We start from the raw sequence: 21,046 nt of genomic DNA, 5'->3' as shown, positions 1-21,046 counted from the left end.
TTCCATTGTTTCCTTTATCGCCAAAAGAAAGGCGTAACATAGAAGCGACTTCATAAACGAATTGAAAATATTGAATGTCACGTTATTAATACGGAAATCATGATTCACTTCTTCCTCTTTATTTTTGGCTCAAACAAAAGTCCCTCACACCCAAACACAGGAGGTAATTCTTTGTATTTAAACTACTCAAAAGTTATATCAGATAAGCTGAACATAAAAGAATACTTAAGTTCCTTCATTAGCATTTAAACGCAAAGTTTTGAGGGATTGAACATGGATACTATATTTGGAGGATTTGAGGATCTAGTTGTTCCCAGAGCTACAGAGCATCTCGGTCAAACAGATCTTTCTTTCGGTGGAAAATTATTACCAGCGTTGAAAATTTGCGAAGACGGTGGTGAAAGCGGTTGCGGCGGTAAAGTCTGGATCGCTGGGGAACTCTTGTGTGAGTATATACTCGAGAAATCACTTCATCATCTGTTGAGTGAAGCGACCCATGGCAGGAGACAGTTCAAGAAAGTCCTGGAACTGGGTAGTGGTACAGGCTTAGTTGGATTATGCGTGGGATTGTTGGAAAAAAACACGTTCCATGATGGGAGTAAAGTGTATGTCACAGATATTGACAAACTAGTACCCTTGTTGGAACGAAATATAGAACTGGACAAGGTTCAGTATGAGGTTCTTGCGAGAGAGCTTTGGTGGGGGGAGCCGTTATCAGTGGATTTTTCACCTCAAGAAGGTGATTTGCAAACTAATAACGTTGATCTGGTTTTGGCCGCTGATTGTGTGTACCTCGAGAAAGCTTTCCCACTGCTTGAAAGAACGTTGCTTGATCTCACTAACTGTATATCCCCACCTGTAATCTTGATGGCTTACAAGAAAAGAAGGAAGGCCGATAAGCATTTTTTCAGCAAGATTAAAAGAAACTTTGACGTTCTTGAAATTACAGATTTTAGTAAATTTGACCATTATCTTAAACAGAGAACCCACTTGTTTCAACTTATCAGAAAGCACACAGTGTGAAGTGTGATCTCTTGACGACCCATTTTATTATATTCAGTAATGAACCCTTTATCAGATAGAAATCCATAAATTCATAACATAGGAATATAACAGTAGCAGTTGTTTTATAATGTGGTGTACGAGTGTTGAGACTGCTTTTGTAGCTAAATTTTAATCCTGAGGAGAGAGTGAGAAATACGCTTCAAGAATAAAGGCAGAACAACATTGTTTGCGCAGCATTTGGGCCATCAATAACTAGAAGGCCAAATCATTTACTTGCCTCATAACGGTTGCATCTTCTTTTGAACAGTATAAGATGTCTGCGTTGTTTAATTTCCGCTCTCTTTTGCAAGTGCTACTGTTGTTGATTTGCTCATGCTCCTATGTTCATGGACAGTGGCCGTCTCTCCTGGATCGTTACAAAAATCACGAGGTTTTAGGTGCTTTCTGGAAAATGGCACGTATTGGTGAAAGGGCCAGTCCGTACGTCAGTCTAGCATGTATTTTAATGGCCATCAGTCAATTCAATAGTTAATTGGAAGATAGCTTTCTACATCGTTCTGAAAATGAACGAGAAGTGAAGTAGTAAAAAGTACTCTTCAAGCAAAAGATAAGAATGAATTTCAACTAAATACTCATTTCAACCTATCATTTGATAGCGTACACGTAGGCATACCGCAAGTGAACAAAAAAAGATACGTATATTCTGTACGTTTTATTAATTCATAGTTATTCATGTCAAATATTCATACATTTCGATTCTTTGGGAAAACTTCTCTTGCCTAAAATTAGCAAAAGGAATTTACTTTTGTTGCGATATCCATTCAACAAGCTACCTACATTAGTTCTGCAGTAAAACCTATAAACAAGAATCGCCATTAACCGCAGCTGAACAAGATTGAGAGTATAGATTACTCAAATTACATAGAACAAGGAACAATGGTAAAATATGAATAATTATGGTCAGTAATAAATAGCAATCTCGTCCATGTTTCTTTTTGAAACTCAGAGCTTGACTCTGTTGCATTGGTATTTCATCATTAGATAAATTATTCTTTATGCCATCCTTCTCTCTTATACAAGTCCACGGATGAATAACTCTTCTGAGTTTCTTCAGTCATTTCTATTGTTGTCAGTTTGGCATATTTAACTATGCAAAAGTTTTACACTATAAAAGATAGTGTAAACAACAAACCGTTGAAAAATAAAAAGGTGAATCCATGAACCAAGAATAGTAAGCTCCATTGGGTTACTCAATCCAGCATGGGAAAGAGCAATCGTCATAACTATGGTTTAGATTCCATATATAGGGAATCCGATACCGAAGAAAACACCAGCACTCTTGTAAAAAGGTACCAGGTCAAGAAGAAGAATACCCAAGGGTATCCTTCTTAATGAGTTGATTTAAACAATTTAAAATTTTTAAATCTCATTACGTTTTCCGCATATGAATTGGTGGGAGACTTTCAACCCAAAGCATAATATTGAGTAAAAGAGAACTTTTACTCCATTTTGTAAGCTTCGATTAGTGACGATTCTTTGGTTATGGATTGAAGAACTTTCCACCTAAAGTTAAATAATAACCTTAAAAGAAAATTGTTGAAGTTTTTTCTCTAAAGTTGGGAATTAAACGTCGTTTTCTTTTTCCTTTATATAGTTGAAAAATATAAAATCCACGGAAAAAATACTGCAATTTTACATGAAACGCCCATTTTTCATGAAGGAAAATTAGGGTTCATACTAAAGCAGACTTCATCGATTTGTTGCAATTCTTGTTAGTGTTTAAGTTGCTTCAATTAAGAAATGCCCCGACCAACATTATTTAAAAACATCAAGGCACTCGAATCTTAATTGTTAGACATGTCGGGAAGTTTCTGGACGTCTACCCAAAGGCATCATTGGCAATACACCAAGGCGTCATTGGCCAAAGAAAGACAGAAGCTATGGTTATTAGAGTGCCAGCTGTTCCCTCAGGGCTTGAATATCGTTATGGATTCAAAGCAGAACGGTATTGAACAGTCTATCACCAAGAATATACCAATAACTCACCGAGATTTACACTATGATAAGGATTATAATCTTAGAATCTATTGCTATTTCCTGATAATGAAACTTGGGAGGAGACTAAACATACGGCAGTATGCTTTGGCTACAGCTCACATTTACCTTTCGCGATTTTTAATAAAGGCCTCAGTTAGAGAAATCAATCTGTACATGCTGGTTACTACGTGCGTATATTTAGCCTGTAAAGTTGAAGAATGCCCGCAATATATTAGAACTTTGGTAAGTGAAGCTCGTACACTATGGCCCGAATTCATTCCTCCTGATCCTACTAAAGTTACCGAGTTTGAATTTTACTTACTTGAAGAGCTAGAAAGTTATCTAATTGTCCATCATCCTTATCAATCCTTGAAGCAAATTGTCGAAGCCTTAAAGCAACCACCTTTCCAAATAACCTTGTCCTCCGAAGATTTGCAAAACTGTTGGTCATTGATCAATGATAGCTACATCAACGACGTCCACTTACTGTACCCGCCTCATATTATTGCTGTGGCATGTTTATTCATTACAATTTCTATACATGGAAAACCAACAAAAGAATCATCGTTGGCATCAGTGGCCTCTAAAGTCATCAGGGATTCTAAACTGCCTAGCACTCCTGCTCAAATAGCCTTCAATCGTTTTCTGGCTGAATCTCTGGTAGATCTAGAGGAAGTCATGGATACAATTCAAGAACAAATTACATTATACGATCATTGGGACAAGTATCATGAACAATGGATAAAGTTTTTGCTACATACTTTGTATCTGAGGCCAGCCTCCGCGAATTAATTATGCAAAGGTTAAATATAAAACCGATAAGATCTAAGAATTCAATTACCTCAAATGGCGGGGATATCTTCTAAAATTTCAGCTTTAGTTAATTTTTTCACGAGATATCAGAATTCAACAACATATTAGAACTGATATTACTCATATCATATACCTAAAACTGCCCAGATGTTGGTAAAAAAAATTGAACTTCGGATCTTAGTTCGTGTAAAATTTCAAAATTCAAAAACACGAACGATACTTCTTCTTTCAGGAATCACAGAAGCCATTATCACATATTAAGTTTGGGAAATATTGTTTTTATTCAGTAGGTGTGCTTATAGCACATTGTGGTATGACTCCTGTGATGCTAAAAAATATTTTCTGGTTTTCCCAGAGTATATGCAACGATTAACCTTCCCCCTAGCAACCATTTGGTTAGGCGAAATCAATAAATATATTAGCAGATGTATGGAGGCTTATCAAATGGACGGCTGAAGTAATTTCTGGTCATTTATAAAACCTTGCGCATTTTTGTCAAAATAATCTTAAGTACTTTGGCGCGTAAATATCTAGGAATGGATATATAAATGAAATTAGAAGGTAATGAAGCGATTAATTTATGAGAATCGTCTAATTTACTAACATAATATTAAAACAACGTAGGAGCACGATATCAATAACTGCTCTTAATGTCATTATTTTCTTTTTTTTGTGCATACCTTTTTCTATTAGGACTTTGAGTGCTGAAATGGCAATCATAATACAAAATGATAAATCACCTGCAGATAAATTCTCACCGATATGAAAATTCGAAAGAAGTCTAGTTCTCTGCGTGGTTCTTTTTATTCATCCGCGTAAGATATCACTATTTATGGAGCATTTGTAAAAAGTGTTGCTATAAAAGAACCCAAAAAGTAACTAAATGAGAAAGGAAGAGTAATGGACTAACTTTGTTATTAAAAATAAGGTAGAGTTACAAAAATACGAGACCGAGCCCGAACTGGAATCCCTTTCTCATCAAGTCATTTTCATGAGCAGCAATAGGCAAACTGAAGTTAAGTTCGAATCTTGCCATTGGGTGCCTTAGTACAAGTCCGAGACCTGTAGAAGTAGAGTGTTCTTTGGAAAGCCGGCCCATGCAATTACTCAGGGACATATTATCATGATTGATTAATTTACCTCCATTGAAGAACCAATGCAACCTGAAGTTCGATTTTTTGACTTTTTCCCAAGGCAAGCGAGAAAATACACTGACACCGTAGGAAACAAAAGCATCACCGCCTATCGTATCATATAAATCTCTGGGGCCCAATCCAAATGTTTGGAAACTTCTAATATCATTTGGTCCACCACTTTGAAATTTATCACATATATGTATAGGCAAAGATCTTTGTGAAGATATATTTTCTAGATATCCGGTTTTGAAGGTTGTAGAAAAAGTAATAAAATCGTCATTCAACCAACTTTTTACATTATTCAATTCCAATTGAGTCTTCAAATATTTTCCTGGTGATAGTTCATTACTCCACTTTAACATCAAGCCCTTGGTGGGGCACATAGTATGATCCCTCTTGTCCAGGACGAATGTGTGCCCCAACACAGTCCTCAATTGATCGCCTGCCTGAGATAACATTGTATCTGAATACATATATGGCGCCCTAGTACCTGGAGAGCATATCTTGGTAGATCTCCAGCAAGTCTCTAAGAACCACTCATGAAACAACGTTGGACGTTCATTAGAGCGTGGGTTGTGTAATACCCGGTGTAAGAACAACGGTTCATACCTCAAAGATATTCTTGCTCCTCTTTGACCGATATCTAAACCTTTATTTGTGTTCCAATTGTAAAATTGACTGAAAATTTTCAAATTTAAGATTGACTGAGGAGAGAGAGAAGAATACGAGTTGAATAAAAATGAGGAATGTATTTTCGTACCTTTCAATAGTTCCAAATTTACTCTAGTGGGCAATTTTAAGTACTTTTTATCAATTAGCTTTTCGAATTGTAAATAAGCTTCTGCATCGTTGTCATTTCCAAAATTCGTCCCAGTCTTCGCCGTAAATGTTTTAGGAGGTAGTACGTCTAATTGTGACACAACCCTTAGAAGAGGTACTGGGTCATATATGCCTTTTTCATCGGAAATATGCTTATAGTCCTGGAAGTGAAACGACTGCTTAGCGTTCAGAGCAATATGATGTTGACACAAACTCTTATTCAGCACGTCTGCATTCTTTACCAATTGCTTTAAAGTGACAGATTTCAAAATTGTCTCATCTAAGAAATTTTGTAGCACACTGGGGTCAATATTATCTGTCCCAGTTGTTACGACCGCAGCAACGCTAATTGGTTTAGAAGCAGTGCTTTCATTAAAAATAGGAGAAACGTTATCTAAAGAGATCTCATCACTCACTTCAGAGGCTAGCGTCATGCTTTATTGATATGTTTTATCCTTTCTACGTTTGCATTATAACTATTTGAAAGTACATAGTGACTTTTTGTCACTTTCGCTATTTTCTGCAACTTAGAAAAACCCGACGACGGCATGTAAATTATTAACCATATTAATGTCGTTTTTGTTTACAACTTTAAGACCGACGAATAGTATCTTTACAACACTTAGATTATAATTAAAGCTATAATTTCTACACTATTATTATGAAATTACATATTCTATTATAAAAAAAAAAATTTCCTATTAGGTTCAAAAGAAAAGTAAAAGAACTACATTTCTTGTCTCGATTTTTCCTGTCTAGCTTCCTCATATAATGGAGTGATACATCTTCTACCACTTTCAGTTTTGAAGTGTCTACCGAGGGCATCACTTCTTGCAAATTTCTTGCCGCAACCCCAGGGTTTGCCGTCCTTTAGTTTACCACCGCACACATACCTTTTTTTCCCTGTATGCAAATCTTCGTGCCTTTTTCTGTCATGTTGCCGTGCAAATGCCTTGCCACAAATAGAACAGATGAATGGTCTTTCATTCGTATGTGTTCTTAAATGAGATTTTAAGTTATAGGGTCTTGTAAACTTTTTACCACAAACGTCACAAGCGAAGTTTGCAGGATTCTTCCTATTATTTGCCGAATTGTCCAACTTCTCTAAATTATCACTCTTTTTGGAAAAAAATGTAGTATTATCGTTATTTTCGTGGTTATCATCATTGCTAAAGTTCACCTTTGCTTCAAACTGGTTCAATTTACCTATATCTAAAAGCACACCGAGGTCATTGCTGGCATTGTCCAGCTCATCTTTAATATTGGCAACGTCCGCTTCAACGTCCACTTGATTGGTCGGGAAATTGTTTTTACTATCATCCTCATTACTATTACCGCTGTTGGTAGTACTGCTATAGCTAGTGTTGTAATCGTTGACATGATGTTCTTGATCAACCTCATCATTTCCCCTGGCTGGTAAAAGATCTGCCATTTCTAATAATTTTTCTCTATTTGCGCTTATAGATTTTGCTTTCTCATCAGGCGAAATACTCCTTGATCTCGGAGACCCTCTGCTACTAAAGCTATTATTTGAGGTCTGAGAAGATCTTCTCCTTGAATTCTTAAGTTTCATTTTTCTACCATTAATAATGTCTTCGAAAGAATGATCGATATCGCTGAGAGCTTCATTGTTGTAATCATTATCCTCTGGACGGAGTAGATTGTTGTTGTTCGTACTACGACAATTGTCGTTTTCCCGAAGATTTAGTTGTAGTGCCCCATCATCTTCATTTTTAACTGGAAAATGACCCTCATTGAATTCTTGGATAGAAATAATGGGTGTTACGGGAGCAGCGTGAGTGGAAGGAGAGGGCGTAGAAGACGTTGGTATAGTCAGTAACATTTTTTGATTAGCGCTAGGTTTACTCATATTATCATCAATGGTACTATTGTGAGTATCAGTGGTATTAGCGGCGGCGTTATTGCAGTTATTGAAGTCGCTCATGTTTGATGCTGATAAAGGAGTGTTATCTGAATATGTTAAAGACAGTAAGTCATCTAACTCATCAAGATTTGAAATGTGTTTGTAGCCATATGAGTTCACTGGCAGTAAATAATTTGAATTCATGGATGCAACACTCAAAAGATCATCGAAATCATCATTATTCGCGGTCAAATGTGACACCGCAGGTGAAGAAACCATGTCCTGTGGATACAAATAAGGCGTATGGTAGTTTGACTCCGTATCACTATAATTTGAGTCATTACCTGAGCTCCTATTAGTGGTATCGTAGTTTGACCTTGGGGATAAGAACTGATTTGTGAGTGAGGGCCGATGTTGATGATCAGCAGGCGTCAAGACATCGTCCCATTGAAATGGGCCAGACTGTTCGACTTTCAAAGTAGGTGTTTGCTTTTGCTGTTGCTGTTGCTGTTGCTGTTGCTGTTGTTGTTGCTGCTGTTGTTGCTGCTGCTGTTGTTGTATCTGCTGTAGTGGAAGATCCGATTTGTATAGACTTTGATAGTTCAGATCTGCAGAATAAGTTCCGCTTGACGGAGACAACAGAGTGTTTACATTGGGTTCAAATGATTGCGGGACACCAGAAGAGAAATTCTTTGATGTATTCTCCGATGAATTAGTGAAATCCATCCTCATGTCCACATCTAAGTCCAAGTCCGATAATTGGAACTTGTGTGGTTTTGAATCGCTATTATTTCTGATGTTATTACGTCTGTAAGCGTCATTGTTGCCTATATCGTCATTACTGTTTCTATTTTGGTCGTCTTCATTACCACTGGTCATGTAAGAGGCCATGTTGCCGTTACTAAAGGACATCTTTCTTGTATTTCTTGACTGAATTCCAATCCAAATCAAAATTGTAATCTAGTGCCACTGGTGTCCAGAGTATGTAATCCGTGTCAAAATCCTGTTAGAGTCCTTGCTCAAACCTTCCAATTCTACTTTATCTGGCACTTCACAAGGTTTATAAACTCAATATCGGACTAACTTGATAAAAAAAACATACGTAAGAAAAGCAGAGAAAGACAAGAAGGACAAAAGGCAAAGCAGAAAAATGTTACCGCTATATAACCCGCTCATGCAAGGGACAGATATAGGGATAGGTCCCTCGGCGAGATATACAATCTCCTTCTATAGATAGCTACAATACAATGTCATCCAAGATCCTTTAGCAATTGATAAAATGCGCGGAAGAGGTTTTCAGCCTCCAACAGAGGGGCGAAGCTGATTTAAGCAAAGCTAAGCTAAGTCAAAGCTGGCGCAACCATGAATACAATAAAACGAGACCATCGTTCCTCTGATCAATTGCAAATTGTATTAGGTTGCGAGCAGTGGGCACTACATCAGATTGATGGTTAATTTTAGCCATTATGTGGGATACAGTAAAAGTGGTGGGGTTACCAGATATTTGCATTTTTTTCCTGATAGCCTTGCTTTAAACGCGCGGTGTGTGGATGATGCCAAGAAAATCGAATAATCGAAAAAATATTCTAAACAGGGTCTTCGAAATACAAGATAATAGACATGGGTGTTCTTGCGTACTTATAGTGTCCTGCTCGAAAAGACCTAAGTGATAAATGTGTCTCAGTCCATAAAGAGTACGCAATGTTGTTAGTACGAAGGGTGAAGAATGCACTCCTGAAATGTTTCCATTGCAACCCGACAGTGATGAGCATCCTAATTGCCCTCATTATATTGTGGATGATTTTTGGCTCTGAACCTGAATTTTTGGAGGTTACGGATAACTTTTTGCCATTTTCTAAGATGGATTTGGCCACGGGGAGGGACAGGCCATTTCATCCGAATTGTGTAAATACGCAGAATTATTTATTGAATTCATCGTATACCAAACAGAATGCCTCGTTTGTCATGCTAACGAGGAATGAGGAGCTAAAAGATGTTATCAAGACCATCCATAGTATAGAGGAGCATTTCAATCAGTGGTTCCATTATCCGTATGTGTTTTTGAATGACCAGCCGTTTGAAGAACATTTCAAAGCAAAGGTACTCGATGCTGCAATGGGTGCTCATGTAGAATTTGGCACCATCGATGAAATATCTTGGAATTTCCCCAGTAATGTAAAGGATTCTTTTGAGTTTCATAACGCCATTGAAAACCAAGGCGATAGAAGCGTACTGTATGGAAGCATGGAATCGTATCATAAGATGTGTAGGTTTTATTCGGGGTTATTTTACAAGCACCCGCTAGTACAGAAATTTGAATGGTATTGGAGATTGGAGCCTGATGTGGAGTTTTTTTGTGACATCACATATGATCCGTTTTGGGAGATGTTCCAAAACGATAAAAAATATGGCTTTACCATCATGATTCCTGAGTTATACTGGACGGTGCCGAATCTGTTTAGGCACACCAAGAGCTTTATCAGACAAGAGGGCGTCAAACTCAGGTCGTTGTGGAAGTTATTTACGAAGGACTACGACATCTTTGAATCTGATGATGCAGACTTGCGGAATTGGATCAACTCTGGCGTCGATGCCAGAGCCAAGGTTTCTGAGAAGATTGCCATTGAACAGTTATTGAAAAAGGGTGCTGAATCGCGAAGCATAAATGACGATAAGGAAGGGATAATGAATTTAATCAAAAGGGCTCGATCTAAGAAGCATATTGTAGAGGACAAGTTTTTCAATGAAGAGTACAATTTGTGTCATTTTTGGAGTAATTTTGAAATTGCGCAACTAAGCGTTTTTGATAACGACATTTATAACAGTTTTTTCCAATATTTGGAGAAAAGTGGCGGATTTTGGAAAGAGAGATGGGGAGACGCTCCCGTCCACTCCTTAGGACTATCGTTAACTCTGGATCTGGACGATGTGCATTACTTTAGAGACATTGGATATAGGCATTCAACAATTCGGCATTGCCCACGAAATGCAGTGGGGAACGAGGAAGTCAATTATGCGGCCAGCGATTCAAGGTTCGAACGTAATAACATAGTTTACGATGAGGGGAGAGATTATGGATGCGGTTGTAGGTGCATTTGCCCCAAGAGCAAACGTGAAATTGAGGATTCCGTGGGATTTTGCGTGAATATATGGTTCAACTTGATGAAACAACACAGGGGCCAAGAGCGTCAAGCTGATGTGCTCAACGGAAACGAGATGGAAAAAAGTATCAGAGAAGACTACTTGAAACAGTTTGAAAACCAGTTTTTTTAGACTTATGTTTAATATATAGTACATGAGATAATAAAAAACCAAAAAATGCATACATAAGGTTCTATCATATCCCCAATAGAATGATCGTTATTTTTACTTCGCTGTGTAAGGGCATGGAAAGCATTTTTGCCCAAACACCATTTGTTTAACCACCGAAACCGTATAAGGTTCTGCCTTGTCTCTTCAAAGCGTAAACAACGTCTAGAGAGGTGACGGTCTTTCTCTTAGCGTGTTCAGTGTAAGTAACAGAGTCTCTGATGACGGATTCCAGGAAGGACTTCAGGACGGCTCTGACTTCTTCGTAGATTAAACCAGAGATACGCTTGACACCACCTCTTCTTGCCAATCTTCTGATAGCTGGCTTAGTGATACCTTGAATGTTATCTCTAAGAATCTTTCTGTGACGCTTAGCACCACCTTTACCTAGACCTTTACCACCTTTACCTCTACCGGACATTATATTATTGTTTTGTTTTTAGCTGTTGATTACTTCTTTGTTAATGCTACAGGAAACAAATAAGATGTTTCTGAGGGATAGAATATTGAAAGAACGAAAAAGCAATATTTACAACTCCACCCGTACGTGTTTATATATATTATATTTTGTACACGCAAACGCACGCAAACACACGAACATATGGCCCCGAATAGCAGCAACCCAAACGCGAATCAACAACGTATTAAGCACCCTTCCAACAGCTGTTCTGGGCCGCTTCGCGTTTCGCGCCAGAGATATGAAGATGCGAAGCTTTTAGAACGTCCTGCCATACAAATGCGAAACACCCGGTCCAGGACCTCTTTCCAAGCGCCAAACGATCATATTTGCACGTTCCGGGCACTTCGCATGATGCGGGTGAAGCTGCCGGAACGCGCCGAGGGGTTACTACGGGGATAGGATATCTGGCGTCGATTACCGCCCAGCGCGTTGTGCCACTATGGCCATGGCTATATGGCTATTGGCCTGAATGCCAAACGTGGTAGGCGTGATAACGGCGTGCTGAGCTGTCGCCGCGTTGCTTCTTATGACCACAAAAGTATATAAGTAATCTCGTTTTTCGTTCTAGCTCAAGTCTTTACTGTGTTGTAGATATAATGTTGGTTAATTCCATATTTTTTCCAACTTCATCTGATACCGATAGAAGTAACTAAGCATTCCATAATGGCCAGAACTAAACAAACAGCTAGAAAGTCCACGGGTGGTAAAGCCCCAAGGAAACAATTAGCCTCCAAGGCTGCCAGAAAATCCGCCCCATCTACCGGTGGTGTTAAGAAGCCTCATAGATATAAGCCAGGTACTGTGGCATTGAGAGAAATCAGAAGATTTCAAAAGTCTACGGAACTTTTGATCAGAAAGTTGCCTTTCCAAAGATTGGTCAGAGAAATCGCTCAGGACTTCAAGACTGACTTGAGATTCCAGTCTTCAGCTATTGGTGCCCTACAAGAATCTGTCGAAGCCTACCTGGTCTCTTTGTTTGAAGACACTAACTTGGCTGCTATTCACGCTAAACGTGTCACTATCCAAAAGAAGGACATCAAATTGGCCAGAAGATTAAGAGGTGAAAGGTCATGAATTTAAGAATAGTGATTTTCTTTTCTTCCATGCATTTAAATCAGGGGAAAATCGTCTAAAGATTCTCTCCTTTTAGTATATTCATTTTTCTTGTTATCTATTCGCAATGCTTTAACGAAACTAGGAGGGTGTGAATGCTGTAATTAATCGTTTACGGACAAATAATTGCGGGTAGTACTTTTAAAACGCTTAGATAGTATACGTAATTTATCACTCCGGCAATGCCCCTGTATAATAAGTTATCAATAAACATCATTTTTCGAAAGAACTAGTTACGTAGAAGTGATTTATCTACACATTACCATTTAAGAGGTAGCCAGTTTTTTTCGCTGGCAATTCTTTTAATTTCGTCATCGTCGTACATCTCAATGAACTGCTGATCCAGCGCCCTGGCCTTTGGAAATGCGAAACGTCTGTACTCATCAAATATCATGGTTAACGACCAGTTCTGTAGTTTCCTTATACACCCCATCAAACACCCTGTCCTATGTTTGCCTCTGTTACAATGTATCAGTATTGGCTGGTTTGCCGGATTCAGTACAATTTGTAAAGCCATCGTTAATAGGTCAGACGGTATATTGACAAACGGCTCTTTATTACCACTCATTCCCACCTGATATAATTTAATACCCGTTAATTTCAAAAAATTCATATTCTCCAATGGATATTCTTCGGGAATTAGCACTAAGATGGATTTCAACTTCAGTCTTTCATGCAAAAAGGAGAAATTTTCTAGGCGTGGGAAACTGCTACGATATATCTCCCCCACCACATGGCTGAAGTTTTCGGGAGGGATCACCTCTTTATTAATAATGTGATTTAGGGTGCTCATCGCGTGTACAGTCTTCTCATATTGTTCATTATAGTCATATTTATCGTCTTCGTCTTCGTCCATCACACCGTGAGAGGCGTCAGACGCTTCTCCGCCGTGAAACCGTTTCAGCACCTCATTGAATTCTACACTGAGAAGCTTGTCCTCCTGAATTATGTTATGAATATCTCTACCATCGCCATTGTCTATCAGTAACTTGCCATCTTCTTTGATTAGTCGTATAATCTCTGCTTCGTTCTCAATCAAATCGTCAATCTTGCTACTACTCTTCGGATCACTTCCCTCTTCATTCTTTGCTTGATATAAGCCCATCTCCTTTTCCGTTGTAGAAATAAGGAAAACTTGATCCGGAAGGAAATGAATATTAAGCCGAACCGTATCAAACTTAAGAATCAGAAACTTTTATATGTCCACTATCTTCAATTGATTCCTTCCTAATCTCATTATTATGTATTTCCTTCCCTTGTCTTTCAACTTAGCCAACCCAAGATAATTTTTATTTCCATTCCTTGAATAAAGCCCAGCTTTTTTTTTTCATCTGGCGAGAATTGCCTGCTCTTTTCTTTTTTACCCGCGTCATCAAAGAATACTAATGAATTAGTCAAATAATTCGTACACACCGATTACAATTCACGGTCATAGAACGTTACGTTTCAGGCATGTTTTTCGATCTTGTAATTGGAGGGAGCTACAAATACAATTTCTGGGCCTGGACGTGCTTCCTCATAGAAGTACCAAAAATCAATGGTCAGCATCAGAGAACCTCTATACCGCTAGTGCGATTGCTTCTACCAGGGCTATGAGCTAAAAAAATATGAGAGCGACGGGGTTCCTCATTCAGGGTAGATTGAGGCACCTGAAAGATGAAATACATAGAGAACGTACTTTTTATCACCGGAGAATGGCAGACATTATGTACACGTAGGGGTAAGTGAGGTGTTATGTGTACGACCGCAAGAGGCGACACCTACAACAGGCCTGAACTGTACATGTGGACGCTTAGTAGCGTCTCGTTGGGCCGGTCCCTCGAGAGGACCACAAATCCACTCTTTTCGTTCTGCCAGCCTTCTCTGTTGATGATAGAGGCCAGTTTCATGATGCCACTGAGAACTTCCACCGTATAATCTCCAAAATGTGTGTAGAGTTCGCTCACAGCAGACATCCCTGATGGGATATCTGCCAAACCCAAGGCGCCTACAGAGACCGTATCTAAAGCAGAAACACTGCCATGGTTACGGCGAGAAAGGGAATCGAATGTGTTGTGGTCGAAACATATCTCGGTAGACAAATCATGAAGCGGTACTATCGAGTCTTCTCCGACGGTCATGACCAGACATTTTTGCCGATGGCTTGCCTCGATTGGATACACTAGCCTCTGAGTGATGTCCATTCTGGTGAAAGCTTTTCCAACGCCCAGTCCGATAGTCCTGCCGACCATCTCGCCAAAGCCGAGCCCTACCATCTGTTCCATATCAGCATCATTATCCAAGTTTTTGTCTTGTAAGTACTTCAGGAGGTAACCCCAGGCAGTGAGTAGTAGGACGATGAAGTTCAGGGCGCATGAGGTTATTTTCAGAGGGCCTTTCCACTTGAACGGTGCGCAGTTGAAAATGAACTGCATGGTCTGGATTATGTTGGTCGCAGTATTCAAAACGGCTTCCGCATTGTTTTTTGGTTGTGGTGAAGCAGTAACGACGGCGATTTCAGTGATTGTTGATGTGGTCAGTACGGTCGTTACCTCTACTGAGTGGGAAAGCACGGTTAGAGAGGTCATCAATGCAAAAAGAAGGACAACAAACCTTGATTCCTTCGAGCAAAACATGTTTTGTGTACGCTCTCGATGCCAATAATGTTATTGTATCAGCTCGTTATGAGGAAAAAACACAATAATGAACAATGAATATCGAAGATATCAGAAAAATAACTGCAAGGGAATCTTTGTCAGGAGGGCGATGGCTGTTATATAGTTTTGGTTCCTTTTTGAAAGTTTTTTCTCCAAGCTTGAGTAAATTCGGTAAGACACAGCAAAATGGAACCAGGACAAAGATTGTAGTTGTTTCTGTGGCAGCTCTCTTGAGCTGGCGCCTTTGTTTTCAGGGCCCATTATTTCGCGATGTAAATAAATACGCGCGCCGTTCTAGAAGAAAGTTCTGGACCCTTGCTCTGTCATTTTTTTGCAGAGAGTCTAAAGAAGAGTAAGCATTTATGTATTTTTGCCTTCACTCCACCAGTCCAGTTGAGTACGAGAAGTTAAACTCATGCTATGAAAACATATAAAACATCCCTTACCAGAGAAAAAGTAAGAAGTCCACCTGATATTGTAAGATACGGTGTAAAGCGTGAGGTGAAGCACGATGTAAGGTACAGAATAGTCTATTAAAAATGGATTTGGCCGCATCAACACGCCGAGCCAGGTCTTCCGCCATCTCACTGGCGCACAAGTGGGAGAAGCCACCTTTGTAGCAGACCTCTTGTTTCACAGGGATGAGGAGGCGCCGGTACGGTCACCTCGACTTCCCTTGTCCTTAGATTGAACCTGAATTCCTTATTGATATCTGCTTCTGTGGCTGTACTACACTCACGAACTAGAAGCAGGCGGCAAGATTTAGATTGGACTGTGACGGCAAGCTGAGGAGCGCTATTATTATGGCGGGTGGGGAGGTCATCGGAGGGTGGGTCGGACTCCTTGCAAATGTTTACCAATGCCTGGTATGCCCTCTCAATGAGAGAGGCGTCAGGGTCTTCTATCAGGGACTGTTCCGCGGGATGCGCTAGGCCCTCGTACACTAGGTTGTTAGAGGGGAAACACTGGTAAGGCTTAATTCGAACATCGCGGTCGATTTCGCTGTCCAAGGTATCGAGAGTGATGTTCCCCTTTCGTTTGAGAGATTTTTTGTTACCAACATCGAGAGAGAAATGGATGTGATCGAGGACTAGGTCTATTTCTCTTTGCGTGTTTTTCCAAGGATAGAAAATGGAGTACGGTTCTATTCTTTGGAATCCTACGTATCTGTATTGGTATGAATCGAAACAGCGTTCGGCTTCATCTAGGAGTTGGTCGTAGCTCGGCATTGTATCGAAGTTGAGGGGCCTTTTCCAAAAAGGAATAGTTTTATTGGAAGGGTTATAGTACATTCTGGGTTCGGAGTGCTCATCTAAAAGCAGATATTGTACGGCTATCATTTTGCGTTCAAACCTGAACTCGGACGAATCGTAATCAATGTTCTTTGTGCCTCTTAGGAACAACGGGCAGTATTTGCCCATGGTCTTTTCAAACCAGTTCTGTGGCTTTTTGAGATACTTTTTCATGTATGATGGAATGGTGGTGTTGACTGTGGAGTTGGACTCAATAAACGCCGCCGCAGAACAGGCACTGCAATTTGTGTCTTGACGGCGGGGGGCAGTTATTACTTCAGATCTTCTGCTTTGAAAACGTTCGTGATGGTCGAGTTTTTCTACCGTGTTTACCGTGTTCCTGCAAGAAATGCCAAGTGTAACACGAGATTCATTTGACTCTCCTGGTCTGGAATGCTTGGTATGGCTGTACTTCGAACACGATGCTTCCGAATCAGGTGATGTGAAAGCATCTGCCTGAAATGATGGTGGGAAGGGCAAATGGGAAGGATCCCATGGCGAGTATACCGAGGAGGAGGTGCTAACGGATGACGCCAGCGAAGGCACCGAATCGTTATTGCCGGACGTCGAGTACGTTGTATATGGCACAATTGCGTTGTGGCCTTGCGCAGAAGGAGGAGATAGGAAAGCATCACAATCGTGAGGGTTGGGCGCGGAGGAAGCTGTAGTAGCGGTATGACTTCGAGAGTATGGAGTCGTGAAAACTGTTTTTCCTTGTTTACGCCGAGCAAAAGGTGCTGGTAACAATTCGTTTATCATTGTGGGATTTTCCCGATTGGAACAAATTATTTCATTTGCCTCTGGCCTTGTCTCGGGTGCGATTTCCGGTAGTTGTTCTGGATTTATTTCGGTGTAGGCATCGGCGGGGAGGACATCTGAGCTGTTCTTCTTAAACACGTTCCAGAGTTGAGCATTCTTGAAATCATCAAAAAAATTGTTGGCAGAATTCTCAGGCTCTTCAAGTTTGAGTGGCTCCGTGGCTGGTCTTAACTTTTGCTTCTCGACTTCGTTGGTAGTTGTAGGACTTTCAGAGGGGTTGTTTTCCGGAACAGATTTGGGGGATTGTGCATTTAGCCACTGAAAGTCCAGCCCAACCTTGTTGCAGAAAAGCTTGAACTCTTGGAACGACTTGGACATCCTGAATAAGCAGATCAAGTTACGCTGGCGCTATATTACTTCCTAAACTAAAGTAACGTTGAGATTTGAACGTGGGATAGTTGTGGCGCAAATTTATATAGTAAAGGTAAACAAGCAGAAGATAATAGACATAAAGCTGCAGGGGCTGTGTGAGCCTTAAATACTTTTTCATTGTGTTGTTCTGTTGTTGTTTTCATCCATACATTCTAAAACCACAAAGGTCCATAACTTATCACTACTTAGGGGTTTCTCCCCCCCACGGCTTACTCTGATATCTAGAAAGCATGTTCAATATCTTACCTGCTGCACCCTGAAGGGAGATTCCTGCCACCGCTTCTTTGCTGGAAAATCTGAGCGACGGTATTTTCTATTTTTGTGACGCAGGGATGTAAACCGATGATGCGTTGTTATGCGTTTGGGTTTTGGATGATTCGGCAGACCGTTTATATGCTGGACATCCTTTGATGGGAAAGAAACCATGAATTAGTGGTCTCTTGGCCCAGTTGGTTAAGGCACCGTGCTAATAACGCGGGGATCAGCGGTTCGATCCCGCTAGAGACCATTTTCTTTTTTGCCTTTATTTTTGGAGTTTTTTTTTCAAGGCAATTAATTTATGGTGTACTCGATGAGAGCCTTCACTGGTACATGGTCAATAGTCCCCAATCACCAGATTTTTCCATGCAAAAAGGTTATTAAACAAGTCTAACAGCTACAGAAACTAAAATTTTGAATATGAGTAGCTATTCACTAGTTGAATCAAACTCTTTTGGATCTGAAAACTGGTGTCTGAAGTTACAACCTAGTTATAAGTATGGATTATTAACTGGGCTTAGTAATGGTGAAATACGTTTGTTAGACTGGAATAGTGGCCAATCATTACAAAAGATCAAAGCAAGTGAGACATCAATCAATGATTTGAAGGTTATTGATAGTGATTTTGCTGCAGGGCACCTAGTTAGCAGTGCCTCTATCGATGCGGTGAAAGTTTTCGACATTAGGACGAATGCTTGTGTCGCCAAAATCCACAACGAAGCCAACTCCCCTTTTATTTCTTTAGATTCCCGTCATGGTCTACTAGCTTGTGGTACTGAATTACAGGGCATTGATGCTGCTGTGTATATCTACGATATTCGCAGATGGGATGCTCCATTGAGATCAATCATTGATTCTCATCATGACGATGTCACTTGCATTAAGTTCCATCCTTCAGATGTCAATGTTCTGCTTAGTGGATCGACTGATGGATATACCAACATTTATGATTTAAAACAAGATGAGGAGGAAGACGCTTTACATCAAGTCATCAACTACGCGTCAATCCATTCCTGTGGATGGTTGTCTCAAAAGAGAATATATACACTATCACACATGGAGACATTCGCAATTCATGAACTAAACGACAAATCCGATGAATTCAAGGAACCACGACCTGCCGACTTTGGTGATATTAGAGAAGCATGGAATTGTGATTACGTGGTAGACGTTTATCCTGGCCTTATTGCAACCGGTAAAACTCAGGAAGGCGCTGGAGAGCTACGTCTGTTGCCATTTAGAGATGAAAAAGTAGATGCTGAGAACGAGATTGTCATTCCACGCGCACATGGAGATGAAGTGGTCAGAGATGTATTCATATCAGCACTACAAAGCGATCTTTTATACTCTTGTGGTGAAGATGGTTTTGTTAAAATTTGGAAAAACAATTTAGGGCCGTTAAACACTCCGGAAAGTTTTTGGGATTATTCTGAAAAATTGAATGTGTTGGATGAAGACCATAAACAAAGCTCAATCAGTCTAAAGGAGCCTATCATTATTCAAAAAGAATCTGCGGTCACGAAGCCAAGGAAGGAGAAACACAAGAAAAGCAACAAACTCTCCACAAAGAGTCGTTTTAAACCATATTAATTATGTATTTGGAAGCAACAGCACAACTAAGAGTACTCTGAATCACTTAAAGGGGCTAGCGAAATTATTCTACATTCTGAAGCAACATGTAAGTCCAAGATTTATTGGCTATTAGCACGGAGTTTGTCTCCTTGCGACGTCATCTTTACCGGTAAACTTTTATGACAACTCATTTTTCTAGTATATATGATATCCCAATGCACTTTAAGTATCTCCGTTGAACATACACATCACTTTTACGTTAAAAATAATCTCTTCGAGGTAGATCAAAGAAGAGGGAAACGAATTAAAAGATGTATATGGTTCTTGTAGCAGACTTCAAAAAATTCAGAAAAATATAAGGGGCGAGCTGGGAATTGAACCCAGGGCCTCTCGCATGCTTAGTCGTTCTCCTCAACAGAGATAAACCCAAAGCGAGAATCATACCACTAGACCACACGCCCGCTTATTTTATTGGAATTGTTGAATTACGGGCTCGACTAATATCAGGAGAATTTGGCAATCCTGTTTATAACAGGGAACTAACTTGTTTGCTAAACTAGTTGTCACGACAACGAGATGTTACTTATCTATATCTAATATATAAGATCTAGTCGATATTTAAAGGGTGGAAGCGCAGAATCTCGGATCTAACTAATTGTTCAGGTTTTATACGTTCGAGGTAGTACATCTAAAACGATCTTGTCTTTTGCTTAACGTATTCGTTCTTTATCTGTTTCAGATGTGTTTCATAGATGTTTCCGTCGCGTTAATTATGACGTACCGTCGTCATGTTGAGGTATATCACGTTGAGGTACAACAGAAATCTCCTCACTGAGAAGTAAGCTTACTAGTCGAAATAATCTCCTGCTAGCAGCAAACCGCCGGCTTAGCACAGATACGATTTGTAATCCCTGTTAGTAAAGCTACTATAAAAAAGGATCAATAACGGGGAGATCGGTCAACCGTCCAATTTTGGGCTTAAATTGTTGGAACAAGATGAATTGTCGTCCATCCATTGTTAGTATAATGGCCTTAGTATATTAGTCATGTCGCTAGAGTATTGCCACATTCTGTGTTCGTGCCATATGAAACGAAGACAAGAAAAATTAACAGCTTCATGTAAGAATTTACTGTGCGGTAAAATCTTGTGACAATTGTTGGGATTCCACTCTTGGTAAAGTTAATGGATAGTAGATTATTGTTTCGACAGAATTATTGGTCACACATTCCCAAATTTACGAAGACAAATTTATATATGGTCCATATAAATAAAATTACTGCCGGTAATAAAAACGAGGTCACCAAGATTGTTATCTAATTTGTCAGACTTTAAATGAACACTAAGTCTGGGTCGCTACTGTAAATTACCAGTGGCTTGGGAGAGGTAGTATAGTTGGAGCTTGGCAAGCGGATTTGCATTTTAATTGTTCAACATCTTTTAAACGACCGTGAAATAACTTGTCTCTCTTATCTACAACGCATCCATGCTAGTGAATAATAGACACGCATCACATGTTTTTAGGATTGTCTGATTCTCCACA

At 39.7% G+C, this 21,046-nt stretch overlaps 12 protein-coding genes and 2 non-coding genes across 14 annotated transcripts; 7 read left to right on the top strand and 7 right to left on the bottom strand.

Annotated features, from left to right (window-relative positions):
- Positions 1-273: 273 nt before the first annotated feature.
- EFM6 (putative protein-lysine N-methyltransferase) lies at positions 274-1,023 on the top strand (the record flags this gene model as incomplete). Its single annotated transcript, XM_056230898.1, has 1 exon — positions 274-1,023. One exon carries the CDS (start codon positions 274-276, stop codon positions 1,021-1,023), a length of 750 nt encoding a protein of 249 aa, XP_056084771.1.
- A 295-nt stretch (positions 1,024-1,318) lies between these two features.
- KSH1 (Ksh1p) lies at positions 1,319-1,537 on the top strand (the record flags this gene model as incomplete). Its single annotated transcript, XM_056230897.1, has 1 exon — positions 1,319-1,537. One exon carries the CDS (start codon positions 1,319-1,321, stop codon positions 1,535-1,537), a length of 219 nt encoding a protein of 72 aa, XP_056084770.1.
- Positions 1,538-2,862: 1,325 nt separating this feature from the next.
- Positions 2,863-3,834, top strand: SSN8 (cyclin-dependent protein serine/threonine kinase regulator SSN8; the record flags this gene model as incomplete). The annotated part of the gene is made up of 1 exon (XM_056230896.1): positions 2,863-3,834. The coding sequence occupies one exon, from the start codon at positions 2,863-2,865 to the stop codon at positions 3,832-3,834; it is 972 nt and encodes a 323-aa protein (XP_056084769.1).
- A 955-nt stretch (positions 3,835-4,789) lies between these two features.
- SAM50 (SAM complex subunit SAM50) lies at positions 4,790-6,244 on the bottom strand (the record flags this gene model as incomplete). Its single annotated transcript, XM_056230895.1, has 1 exon — positions 4,790-6,244. The coding sequence occupies one exon, from the start codon at positions 6,242-6,244 to the stop codon at positions 4,790-4,792; it is 1,455 nt and encodes a 484-aa protein (XP_056084768.1).
- Positions 6,245-6,537: 293 nt separating this feature from the next.
- CRZ1 (DNA-binding transcription factor CRZ1) lies at positions 6,538-8,586 on the bottom strand (the record flags this gene model as incomplete). Its single annotated transcript, XM_056230894.1, has 1 exon — positions 6,538-8,586. One exon carries the CDS (start codon positions 8,584-8,586, stop codon positions 6,538-6,540), a length of 2,049 nt encoding a protein of 682 aa, XP_056084767.1.
- Positions 8,587-9,375: 789 nt separating this feature from the next.
- Positions 9,376-10,947, top strand: KTR5 (putative mannosyltransferase; the record flags this gene model as incomplete). Its single annotated transcript, XM_056230893.1, has 1 exon — positions 9,376-10,947. One exon carries the CDS (start codon positions 9,376-9,378, stop codon positions 10,945-10,947), a length of 1,572 nt encoding a protein of 523 aa, XP_056084766.1.
- Positions 10,948-11,092: 145 nt separating this feature from the next.
- On the bottom strand, positions 11,093-11,404 carry HHF2 (histone H4; the record flags this gene model as incomplete). The annotated part of the gene is made up of 1 exon (XM_056230891.1): positions 11,093-11,404. One exon carries the CDS (start codon positions 11,402-11,404, stop codon positions 11,093-11,095), a length of 312 nt encoding a protein of 103 aa, XP_056084765.1.
- A 702-nt stretch (positions 11,405-12,106) lies between these two features.
- Positions 12,107-12,517, top strand: HHT2 (histone H3; the record flags this gene model as incomplete). Its single annotated transcript, XM_056230890.1, has 1 exon — positions 12,107-12,517. The coding sequence occupies one exon, from the start codon at positions 12,107-12,109 to the stop codon at positions 12,515-12,517; it is 411 nt and encodes a 136-aa protein (XP_056084764.1).
- Positions 12,518-12,815: 298 nt separating this feature from the next.
- Positions 12,816-13,661, bottom strand: SIW14 (putative tyrosine protein phosphatase SIW14; the record flags this gene model as incomplete). The annotated part of the gene is made up of 1 exon (XM_056230889.1): positions 12,816-13,661. One exon carries the CDS (start codon positions 13,659-13,661, stop codon positions 12,816-12,818), a length of 846 nt encoding a protein of 281 aa, XP_056084763.1.
- Positions 13,662-14,316: 655 nt separating this feature from the next.
- SKDI14G2890 (uncharacterized protein) lies at positions 14,317-15,171 on the bottom strand (the record flags this gene model as incomplete). Its single annotated transcript, XM_056230888.1, has 1 exon — positions 14,317-15,171. One exon carries the CDS (start codon positions 15,169-15,171, stop codon positions 14,317-14,319), a length of 855 nt encoding a protein of 284 aa, XP_056084762.1.
- A 605-nt stretch (positions 15,172-15,776) lies between these two features.
- On the bottom strand, positions 15,777-17,621 carry SKDI14G2880 (uncharacterized protein; the record flags this gene model as incomplete). Its single annotated transcript, XM_056230887.1, has 1 exon — positions 15,777-17,621. One exon carries the CDS (start codon positions 17,619-17,621, stop codon positions 15,777-15,779), a length of 1,845 nt encoding a protein of 614 aa, XP_056084761.1.
- A 488-nt stretch (positions 17,622-18,109) lies between these two features.
- Positions 18,110-18,183, top strand: Skdi_14.trna10I. The gene has a single exon. It is a non-coding gene; the product is annotated as a tRNA-Ile (tRNA).
- A 170-nt stretch (positions 18,184-18,353) lies between these two features.
- Positions 18,354-19,523, top strand: SKDI14G2870 (uncharacterized protein; the record flags this gene model as incomplete). The annotated part of the gene is made up of 1 exon (XM_056230886.1): positions 18,354-19,523. One exon carries the CDS (start codon positions 18,354-18,356, stop codon positions 19,521-19,523), a length of 1,170 nt encoding a protein of 389 aa, XP_056084760.1.
- A 341-nt stretch (positions 19,524-19,864) lies between these two features.
- Skdi_14.trna9P lies at positions 19,865-19,966 on the bottom strand. The gene is made up of 2 exons: positions 19,931-19,966; positions 19,865-19,900 (listed from the first exon to the last, which is right to left on the bottom strand). It is a non-coding gene; the product is annotated as a tRNA-Pro (tRNA).
- Positions 19,967-21,046: the final 1,080 nt, after the last annotated feature.

The sequence above is a fragment of the Saccharomyces kudriavzevii genome (genome assembly GCF_947243775.1).
Source record: "Saccharomyces kudriavzevii IFO 1802 strain IFO1802 genome assembly, chromosome: 14".
NCBI classification, from domain to species: Eukaryota; Fungi; Ascomycota; class Saccharomycetes; order Saccharomycetales; family Saccharomycetaceae; genus Saccharomyces; species Saccharomyces kudriavzevii.
This window is presented reverse-complemented; position numbering and strand designations above follow the sequence as displayed.